A 12,085-nucleotide genomic window follows, 5' to 3' on the forward strand; every position below is an offset into this window, starting at 1 on the left:
CGGCAGGCAAACCCGACTTCGAATGAATTTTCACGCTTGTAACATGAGGCCAATCAGAACGTTGTACTCCGGTAATAGTAGTAGGTGCAAAAAAAGAAAAAAAAACACAAAACACAAGTATTGCGAATAACTGAATTTCGGTATTCACGCGAGACAATCCCATATTGTTATACGTAGTATTCAATGCGTTGTATACGCATTGTGGAATGTTTAGCAGGTCAAACGTCGCACTTCATGTCGCGGGATCGAATCCCAGCTGTGGCGGCTGCATTTTCGGTAGAGGTGAAAATGCTGTAGGCCATGTGCTCAGACTTTGGTGCCCGTTAAAAAAAAACTCCAGGTGGTCAAAAGTTTCCAGAGCCCTCTACTATGGCGTCTCTCATAATCATATGGTGGTTTTGGGACGTTAAACCCTACATATTATTATTATTATTATTATTATTATTATTATTATTATTATTATTATTATTATTATTATTATTATTATTATTATTATTATTGACAGGTTACAGGAGGAAGAACTTTAGTTTAGTCGCTCCGTTCATTGACATTTCGAAACGGTTACTCTTTGTCCCCTATTCTATTTCCGTCTTCCTTTCTCTGTTTTCTTCCTCTTAATGCAGGGTTGCAAAACAAGGCTTATCAATTACTGTAAGCGTCCCCATCTTTTCTTCAAACTATGTGGCGTGACCGCAGCCCATGATGCGCGTTCTTCGAACACAATACAAGACGCACAACGGACACCAAGAGACAGCGGAGACTGAGATGGGAGGCACTAGGTCGCCTCATTGCCAAGGAAGGAAAGCTGCCGTCGAGCCGCCCTGGGAGGTGCCGGCACCGCTGGCCATTGTTGCGCCAACGGTGGTACGTGGCGCCAAGGTTTGACCACGGCACGCAACGCATATGAATGGCGCCGGATGTCAGTCACGTGATGTGGCCTATACAGCAGCGTCTTCATCACAGAGACCCATCGAAGCGTTCCTCAGAAGAGTGAAGCGACTTTTACAGAAGTTTAAGCTACCCTTTTCTGCGTCTATTATAAGAAAAGGCTCAAACGAATACCTTAGCTGAGTTGGGGCGCTGTGACCCTTTTTTGATCTTTTGTTCCTTCAAAGTGTAGCTCACACCGATGACAGCAGAAGTTTTTTAGAATGTCATGCAATCATTGCGAATGAGGGCGATGAAGGCGTTGCTAAAATTCTTGAAGACAACGGACTTGCCCCGGTGGAGAGCCACCAATAATAACGTGTGTTTTTTAAAAAAAGGGATACGATTTAAAAGCACTACTGTCTCTACTACGGAAGAGCTCTATGCTGTCGCTATAAAATGTGTCTGCGGCCAAGTGTTATTAGAAGAAATTGTGACCGCTTTTGAGAGCTATACGCAGTCTGCGAAGGGTGAGCCATAGACTGTCCCGGGTCAAAGCTCACATGTGTGACTTTGAGTGTGAGCTTGTGTGATCGAGCCCCCACTCCCCCTCTCCTCCCCGTGTTCTTTTGTCTCTTTAAGTTTTATTTTTATGTTTCCCTGTGCCTTTCTCTAGTTTTCGGTGACGTAGTTACTCTAAACAGGGTTAACATCACTGCTTTTGCTCTGTCTCCAGTTCTTCCTTCTTTTCACTCTCCCGAAACACTTATAGTTTATCTCGGTCCCCCGGTACATCAAGAGCCAAAAGAAGGCAAGCGTACCAAGAGAAGGCAGATTATTTAGTGTGCAGAGGAGCATAACATGTATGGCGGGCTGTAGCAAGTGCAGCAACGGGTTTATTGAAGAAACGTGGGAGAGATATATATGCCCGGCAAGGGGTACAGTCGAGCTAAAGATGTTACTTTTGTCACTGTTGTTGTTGTTGTTGTCGTCGTCGTCGTCGTCGTTGTTGTTGTTGTTGTTGATGATGATGATGATGATGATGATGATGATGGTTACACGAACCACGCAGGATGTGCTGGAGATGGGCTCACTGACCGAGAAGCCGGTGAATGGTTCTTCGGGTAGCCCGGCCTGCAACGGATCCGCCAGCACCGCCTACAACCGACTGTTGCCCCGGTTCCTGTTCATGTCCTCCGTGCTTGGCAGCGTACCCACCGACCTGATAATCTCGCTCAGCGTGGTCGGCATCGTGGTGGTGACGCTGGTGTTGGGCTTCTACGCCCAGGGCCTGTGGGCCGAGATATCCGACGGAGTCTGGTGGGCCGTGCTCGTGCTCGTGGTGCTCGTGCTCATGCTGCTGGCCCTGTGTTTCCTCATCTCCATTCACAAGCAGGCCGTCACGGAGCAGCGGTACAAGGTTGGTCGTTGTTTCACTTTACGAAAAGAGAAATTTTGCAGCATGTTCCACTCTCTGTAACACTTGAAGGCGAATAGCTGCAGAACACTCGGTAACGCATTAAGTTATACAATATGAGCAATACTTCTTGCAAGATATATTGCGCAGTAGTGTTAGAGAAACGCCTGAACATTACCGCACTACACGGGTTGTATAAGCCTCGAGAATTATCCCACCTATAAAAAAAATAAGGGATGGTGTCATTCAGTGACGTCAGAACACGACGTAACGATAACGTCACGATTTCGGTTATCTGTGACACCACGTGATGACCTCACAGTTTCGCTCCAGGTCACAGCGCAACAGGCCGCAAAAGGCTTTCACTTGAAAAATCTCGTTCCACTCATTCGTATCACGACGATGCAATCAATGTGAATCCACATGAAAAAAATGTATTTATTTGTGGAGGGAGTAGTTTTTTTTACCTCGTTGCACTGAAGGAAGCTGGTCTTCATAGCTAAGAGGGCTACGAGAACCTCGCAATGTAGTTTGACATCATGTTATGCATACCTGAAATATTAACGAGGTGCACAGTAAGCCCTGCAAGCTAACAAATAACCAGGATATATCCTAATAATCGTAGAATGTCACTATTCACACAAGTTAGGAGCCGTTAAATGCTACTTACGGCAGATTTAACGTGTTACAAGACACACCAAAATAAATATTTGATTACGTCTTGTACGAATTTTGTGCGTAGTTTTGTGATACAAACGGGAACAAGATGATCCTATTTTTCCCTCTTTTATCAGTTTTACCCACCTTCGCAAGCTTGCTCAGGACCTATTTGTCACTTTCATGAATATGTTTCGCTTTATTTCTTAATGCATCATTCATTTTAGATGACAACTCGTTACTTACAAAGCAACCGACACTTCAAGTTATTGTTCATCAACATTTGTACATTGCGCTGCAATAAAATAGGTCGTCATGCCCACTTAGAAATAAGTGTAGAATATCAGCCAGTACCTAGATAGCCTTCCAAACGTCAGTATCCATGTCAGTCTAAGCGCTGTAGTATTCCACACTGGACGTTTCAGGCATGACGCAAAGCCAACTTGCCTGAAAAAGTCATCCTTTCTAGTCTAGGTCTTTCAGTCACGAATGATGACGCTGATGTGTCGTGTCGATCGTATTTCGTGCAAGTTTCAACCCACTGAGGCGGACGTGGGCTATTGTCATGCTGCTCCTCGAGGGGGAGCCTTCAACCACCAACTAGCCTCCTTTGTATTCCTGATGAAAATTGAATGCTGTTATACTACTTTATTTAATGTTTAGCGAGCTGACCGTCTCGACGGTTTCGTTCTTCTGTGCAGATGCCGTTCGTGCCCTTCCTGCCCATTTTGAGCATCGTGGTCAACACCATTTTGCTGACAACCCTACATGGACTTACTTGGCTTCGTCTTCTTGTCTGGGTAGCAATAGGTGAGCGAAACGAAACTACTGTGCTTTCGTATAAAAATCATTGCTTTGCTTATTGATCAAGTGATCGATTTATGCATGCATTAGCAATGCAATTCTGGCAAGATCAGTGGCTTCGTGATGCGGAACCTTGTGTAAAACGTCTAGGCACATTGGGTTCTTTCTTAAGGTACCTGAGTATATCAGCGGTATTGTCTTTCGCCTCCACTTCAATCTAGCCAGCTGTTGCATGCTATGGAAATCATATAGTTGCATAATAGAACACTAGAGAGAAATCTGGTGCTCTGTCCATGGTAGCTACGACGCATGATTATTCAGAGGGCATGCGAATGATGGTTTGTACACGAATTCGTCAAAGCTTTCGTGTGGCTTGGAGCCACCTTGGCGCAACACGACGTTCAGCAAAAGTTCAGTAGAAGTTCAGCAGTCCCACTTTATCACCTTGACCGTTAATTCAAATCATCCCCTGAGTTTCAGCATAATTCATTCTTTCGTATGAAAGAAAAACCAAGACACAGCAGTAAACAATGTCACAAGTGTGTTTGAAACCGGAAGTACAAAGACTAGGCAAATCCATGTGAGAACCATCCTTCCCGTGGCGGATGAAAGACTGCAGTGTCATTGTTTTCTGTAGTAAATATTATAGAAAACTCGCATGATGTGAACCATGACCTCGAGCTCAGCAGAAGTACATTTCAGCCACGGATATACTAACACACGTTTCATATGTAGTAGACACACTCCAGAAATGCTGGTATCACTAGGCACTTCTGATACTGCTGAAACAGTATAGTTATAAAGAAATCGCCAGGAAAGTGCTTGGTCGTGGGTTAGATCACCTGCAATTAAACAATTTTGTTCTGTTATTCGGTGGGGTTTAGTTTGGCGGGTGATAAATATTTCCCTTCCTGAATCTGTAGAATTCCTACTTGATTAGGTCACCCTCTCGGTAGCGTTCATGCCCACAGTCCTTCATCGATAACCTGGAGCATGTCTTCATCGGTCGCACGTGCATTTGCAAAGATAATGCAGCCGTACCCCCCCCCCCACACACACTCACACACACACACACACTCACACACACACTCGCACTCACACACACACACACACACACTCACACACACACACACTCACACACACACTCGCACTCACTCACACACACACACACACTCACTCACACACACACACACACACACACACACACACACACACACACACACACACACACACACACACACACACAATTCTCTGCAGATACGTGATACGCCGTTTTGTTGATGGAACAGACGGAATCGTACACCTTTATCAACACATCATGCACCACGCTGAATTTTAAATCCGCTTATCCTTCCCGTACTCGTAGCTCTCACAAACTAAATATATTTAACAGTTCTTGCCTAAACAAATGAACACTTCAGTCTTTTACCGTGAGGTGTTCATGAATATCCATGCAATAATAATAATATAGGAAGTTTTACTTCCCGAAACCACGACATCATATTATAAGAGCCGCTTTAGTGGAGGGCTCTGAAATTTTCGACCATCTTATGTTCGTTAACGTGAACTCACATCACACAGCACACAGGCCTCTACCGTTTCACCTCCATCGAAACGCGACGGCCTTGGCTGGGATCGAACCCGCTACCTTCAGGCCAGCAGCCGAACTCTGTGACCAACGCTCCACCACGGCGGTCGATTGCCATGTCGGGACTTCTCGTCTGCACTGGATCTGTCATGTATAATCCCGACACCTGAAATAGTCCAATGGTGCTGCGTCATGTGAAGCTAACTAATTACGTAAATAACGTGACAACTTACGAGCACAGAACACGCTCCTACTTTTTGGTCACGTAGATCGTGTACGGTTTTGCAAATGCCGCACGTTTCACTATTCCCGATTCGCACTTGACTGCGCCGACTTTCTGCAAAGATACGACAAGACGTCGCACTTGCCTCAATTCACACCTGCTACTTCTTTTCGCAGGTCTCACGGGTTACTTCATCTATGGTACCCAGCACAGCAAGCTCAACAAGCCGCAACAAGACCAGTGCTGCAACCACGCCGTCGATGGCATGGCAACCAACGGAAAGTCTCAGCAGCAGTCTTCAGGCAACAGCCACCTCTGAGGAACTAGAGGTGGGGTTCGTCCGGAACCGCCCAAGTCCGATGGGACGTTGGTCGGTCGATGCTATAGTAGTGACGCTGGCGACGTTCAAGTCCTCGGTGAAACTGACGTCGCTGGTGACGCCGAAGTCACTGGGCTGAGCGGGACGAGACGCAGCAGTCGGCAGCGAACCAGGAATGGCATCTCTGCCGTACAAACGGCATCTTCCGGAACGGACAGTTGGCTGGTGATTACGTTGTTACGATCGCGTGTGCGCCGAACGAGTGAACGTAAATGAGGTGCTTCACGTTGACTTCGTAGCCGTGGCAGTAGGAACAGCCACGGTATGGACGACGTAACAGGATTCCTCGAGTCCTCGAGACGTGTTGCGTATCAACTCTCATCTGTACATAGAATCTTCGCGAAGTTTTGTCGGGACGGTTCCTGAAATGGTGCTTCGTCCTCGTGATATTGTGCAGCAATATGCTTCCGACGGTGTTATCCCTTGGTACAGCAGTGCGGACGCGTGCGGGTGTATATCCAGTGGATAGATGGAGCCCTTCACCGCTCAGTGCAATCACGGAGGATCTCGTCTCGTGGACGCAGGCAGCTCACCTTGTCACAGGAACAAGAACAACCAGCTTCATCGAAAACCTTCATACATTATTTTTTGTTTATTTTTTCTCTAGCCCACACGTAAAACGAAACAATAAGTGTTGACCAAAGCAGGACGTTTTCTGTTTCCGAACATACAAAAGGAAAAAAATGTTATGTTCTTCAGGCCAGTCTTGCTACGGGTGAAACACAAAAATCCAATTGTACATTTTCATGCTCTTTGCGCATTTAGTAGCAGCCTTTCGTTCTATTGCGACATTTTTCGCCACGATTCTCGGCTGCTTTACGACGTTATGACGAGCCGAAAGATCAAATTATGTGTACAAAGTGGGGGGACAGCTACCTATTTTATGCACGCTTGATGCCATTGGTCACCGTTGTCCCGCATATGCGGTTTTATGTATGCATTTTCATGGTAGACTTAAGCTTCTCAGGCGATGTAATTTTCACCCCAATAACAGTCGCTCGACTGTTCTACGAACTTGATTCCCCAAACCAGAAACTGTTGTTTGGGCTGAACTTTCGAAATATGGACACAAAAAGATGAAATCTTCGTGGGAATGTAGATGTAAAATATTCGTACCTGAATTGAGGTCTACTTTTTCATCAACTCTTCGCTTCTTTATTTTTCGTCCTAGTTTGTGTCGCCGTGCCTGCGCATAGATATAGATGTCCTTTTTGTTTTCAATTTTATAATTAATATATTTCCTTTGTACTCTGATATGCACTGTAAATACATTGCAGATATAACTATTTATGCATCTTAGCTTTCATAAAGAGCCGTTATTGAATATGTTGCTTTTAATTCACTTCTTTTAATACGTTCGCGAAGCTTTCACAAATTTTAACGTTAATGAGGAGGGATAAAAGTACTGTATTTTTTGGGAAATTTAAAATAGAAAACAGCAAAACAAGCATAGCAGAGTCATGTTTGAATCTAAATACCTCTGCTTAATGATATTTGTATTATAATTGTTGGTAATACGTATTAGCTGCGCGTGTCTGGTGATATTTATGCCGGCACTAAGGGTATAAATATGTATATAGAGTAAAATGGCATTCATATTTCCTTTAGAAAGCGCCATCAAAGCGCTCACGCACTATATATATATATATATATATATATATATATATATATATATATTGTTAGATACGTGTGCTCTATGTGTACATACATAACTTCAACTGTGCCAAGCATGCTCATAGAGAAGCGCTTACATAGTATTTTCTTCTTCTTTTAAATATTTTGCTATCACAACCGGTTTTACGTAATTGCCAAATAGTATTGGACTGCTCGCAATTCTAAACGCAAGATGTGTTTACCCATTACGAATAATATATTTGCCTAAAAACAACTCTTCGGTGCCGGATTGATACTGAACAAAAACATGCCAGAATTTAAAATAGAGATTGTCTTCCATACCTGTCTTTAAAACAATAATGTGTTTTTTTTCTTTCCCGATTTTCCTAATTCAAATTGAGAACATTAATGGTCGTTCTTTTTTGAAAGCAACAAACGTACACGTTTGATTTACGCCAAGTGTATTGTAGGCAATAAAGAAATTGTATGGGAAAAAAATAAAGAGCTGTTGCTGATTTCTTTACTTGTTTCGTCGAGTAAATTGTTTTCGCTCGAACAGTTTGTTGTAGGTAACCTGTCATGCGTTCATCTCACGAGAGAACGCGAAAGAAACGGAACCTTCCTGCAATACCCGGTACGTGTATAACCTGTTTATATCTAATTGGTTGACGAACTACAAGTAGTATTTTGTGATTCGATGTATTCGATCACGCATGTAACAAAAGATTACACGTTTGTTACACGCGGTTACAACAAAGTTAGCCGAAATGAGTGAAATGCAATAAATGCTTAACTGGCAGCAGCGCGTGTAGGTAGCGAGTTCACATTAGAACACTTTGGTGCCACGTGACTTGACGGATAACGTCACGTACGACGTCAACGGCAGAGAAACTGGTCGTTGCTGATTCTGGCTCTGGCAGTTGTTACCAAAATATAGTGGCAAAAGTGAAGTGGCAGAGCCTAAGTTACCCTTGCACATCTAAAGCCCTGTATATGGATGGATGGATGAATGGTAGTATCCGGCTGTGCCCTTTAGATCGGGCGTTGGCTCATGCAACCTAGCTGTAAAGTTAAGTACTATCACTGTGTGTTTAAGGATTGAATTTCACTGGCGCCTCGATTGTATCCACCAATCAGTTAGCCTCCTTCTGGTTATTTCTACCCGTTTAAAGTATATTTTTCTTTGTGTCCCTGTCCACCGCAGTGCGCTCAGTGTGAACAAAGTGGAATAAATGTAGTTGCATTCATTTATTCTTCCACATTAATCGCGCAATAAGTAGCGCATTGAAAATAATGCGATAATCTGATTGAGGTTAAAAAATGACAATGTTACTGCTGGCACTTGCGATCATGAACTGATTTTAATGACTATTGTGGTAAGTGATAATAAGACAATCACATCGAGCTGTCTGTTTGTGTCCCAAGTGTTTTTGCGGCTAATTTTTCCAATCGGGAATCACTAACTGGCACACGCCCACACTATTCCAAGCACGATAGTCGACACTGGCCAATGAGTCAGCGCTAGCATATATATATATATATATATATATATATATATATATATATATATATATATATATATAAAACGCACAAGAAAATTAATCGTTTTGTATTACTACACAATGCTGCAAACTATATTATGGCATTGCCCTCTTTCGTATGTATATAGGCCCACGACGAGAAAACAACGCACATTCATGAATTTCGCCGAATGCCGCGCCGTGGTGGTCTAGTGGCTAAGGTACTCGGCTGCTGACCCGCAGGTCGCGGGTTCGATTCCCGGCTGCGGCGGCTGCATTTCCGATGTAGGCGGAAATGTTGTAGGCCCGTGTACTCAGATTTGGGGGCACGTTAAAGAACCCCAGGTGGTCGAAATTTCCGGAGCCCTCCACTACGGCGTCTCTCATAATCAAATGGTGGTTTTGGGACGTTAAACCCCACAAATCAATCAATGAATTTCGCCGATTTCCACCCGAATGAACGCTCACACTACGTTTTAGGGGCGATGCTCCTTAAAGTGGCACCCGTTTGTCTCTCGTAGTAGTAGTAGTCGTCGTAGTGTGTAACCAGTTTTACATTTTGACCTCCAAGGGGTGCCGGTGGGAGATTTCTTCTGTGCGTTGTTGAACAATAAAAAATTCGCAGCGTGCGCATTAACTAAAAGACGAATTCTATTGTCTCTCATTCCCCCTTAGCAGCCATTTGCATGTACATTTAGCACTGTCTGACAAGAAAGGGTTGCTACGTTATACTCGCTGGGCGTAACCTTCTTGGTTTTAGAAAGGTTTAGCGAGCGTTGGGACGCAGTGCCATGAATACAGTGAACTAGTATGTACCATGAACTCGAGGTGGTTAAAGGTGGGAAGTAGACTCGAAGCGCAAGCCGTAAGAAAGTGTGCGTGTGCCTCCTCTCGTTCAGTCCTTGAAATGTCCACTGGATGGCGGTGCTTCTATATGAGGAATATATGATCAAAAGACGCGAGATGGTGGTACTTGGAGTGTTGAATATATGGAGAAACGGACACACAGACAGATGCATCGACGGACGCACAGATGGCTGTAGGGATGGATGGACGCATGGACGGACGCAGGAGCGGATGCATGGACGAACGCAGTGACGAATGGAACAGATGGACGTGCGGACGCTCGAACAGACGCACGCATGGACGGACGGAAGCAAGAACGAATGGACGGACGGATGCTTCGCCCCACTCTCCATCATTCACTCCGTGGATATGCTGCCATTTTTTTTATTATCTTTCCTGCTCCTTTTTTTCCTTCTGACAGTGAGCGATTTGTATTCTCTTTCTATCGATGTTCTTGAGTCGAATGATTTCATAACTGCCTTGGCATACCATTCTTTCTAGTCAACTTTGGTGATGTCGAGGGGTGATTGTTGCTTATTTTACGCAATATGTTTTATTTTGTGCCACATTGTTTTTCTCAAGTTTATATTTTCCTTAGTTTTTTTTTTCTTGTTTTCAGTCTTGCTTTAAAGCTCCTCCAGCTTAGGTGAAGGTGTTAATAAATAAATAAATAAATAAATAAATAAATAAATAAATAAATAAATAAATAAATAAATAAATAAAATGAATCAAATTGAGTGACCGTGTAGCTATGCTTAAACAATATTACCCACTCCTCAGATAAAATTAGGCCATGCTATTCATTTCTATGCAAGTAAAAAGCCACCCCTTTCCGTCGACACACCAAACGCCGTGCACCAGACGTTGGGCATGCGTACGGTATTTATAGCACGCAGACAGCGCGTTACATTAAGAAAAAAAAAAGGTCAATGCAGTTGGCCTCAACGTGAATGGTGCCATACTGTGAGAAAATTACCGCAACTTCGTATTCCCACAAACACTCGAACACTCACTCTCTCATCCAGCCGAAAAACACACTCGTATAGTCGAGTGCGAGTACTAACATCTGAACACCAAATGCATTTTGAAGTGCACGCCATTTTTTTCTTTAATTTGGTGGAGACGAGAACACGTTGAGACACATAGAAAATCACAAATGAATACGCTTTCACTTGGGCTTTCCGTGGGCCTCACTGTGTCATTGTCTTTTTCAAGCGCGTCCGAAAATGCAGTATTTCATTCCAAACTAAACCAATGACCAGCATTCCCGAAGCGGTTCATACTGTACTTATTAAGTGTTGCTCAATTTCCCTACCTTCCCCATTTTCTTGAAGGGCTTCAAGTCACTCTGCGTGACCGGAAGCACGTTTATTGGAAAACGTTTGTTGTGTCAACTCTTGGTGTATCAAAGCATCTTCATTGGTGGATCTTAGGGAAGCGTTCTAGCACGTCCCTCGTGGGTAATTAATGCGGACACTTCCTAACAGTGATTATCTGGCCCTTCGTTACAAATGCAATAAAAGTTGAACTGCGTCTAGGATGGGACACTACAGTTGATGCACACAGAACAAAACGCATCTTCTATTGTGTCCCGTCCCAAGCGCAGTTCTGGTTTGAATAATATGTCGTACGAACTAGCCCCGAAACACACTTTTCTCTAATACACAATGTTGGTTGGCCCGAACCTTCTCGAGTAGTGCCGTCAGGCCATCCAAATATAGGCTAGCCTCCAATAGCAAGTGAGACAGAGAGAAAGGGATATAGATGTTTTAACGAGCACCAATTCGGTTTGCCTCGTAGCACATTTACCATACTACTAATCCATTGGACCATGATGAAATACCCAACAGCAAGTGTCGTGTGCGAATAGACAAAGGACATATCCCTAACACATCAAAACACTCTACAAGATGGCGTGTCACAATGACTCCAGATGAATCCAGTGTCTCTCGGAAATCTTTTGAGGGCTTTCGCACACGTTCATAACGAGGACGGGCCATTCTTTTGCTCGTTGTCTCAGAAAATGACACGTTTGCGCTATCGCACAAAATGACACTGTCAATAAACCAAAGATAACATAAGCACAACGCGCGCTGCAATCACAAACAATGTTCGCGCGTGCTATTTTTCATGCTGTCGCTATGCTGGTGCGAGCATCAGGTACTTTCGC

General features: G+C 43.9%; 1 protein-coding gene across 6 annotated transcripts in view; it reads left to right on the plus strand.

Annotated features, from left to right (window-relative positions):
* Nucleotides 1–8,072, plus strand: part of LOC119181253 (cationic amino acid transporter 4) — a 122,779-nt gene extending 114,707 nt beyond the window's left edge. For all 6 annotated transcript variants that reach the window (XM_075888989.1, XM_075888988.1, XM_037432456.2 and 3 more), the window contains exons 4-6: nucleotides 1,940–2,287; nucleotides 3,643–3,751; nucleotides 5,733–8,072. In XM_075888989.1, the coding sequence (XP_075745104.1) occupies nucleotides 1,940–2,287; nucleotides 3,643–3,751; nucleotides 5,733–5,875 (600 nt within the window). In that variant the 3' untranslated portion in view covers nucleotides 5,876–8,072. The remainder of the gene's footprint in view (nucleotides 1–1,939; nucleotides 2,288–3,642; nucleotides 3,752–5,732) is intronic.
* Nucleotides 8,073–12,085: the final 4,013 nt, after the last annotated feature.

This window comes from Rhipicephalus microplus, chromosome 3, assembly GCF_043290135.1.
Source record: "Rhipicephalus microplus isolate Deutch F79 chromosome 3, USDA_Rmic, whole genome shotgun sequence".
NCBI classification, from domain to species: domain Eukaryota; kingdom Metazoa; phylum Arthropoda; class Arachnida; order Ixodida; family Ixodidae; genus Rhipicephalus; species Rhipicephalus microplus.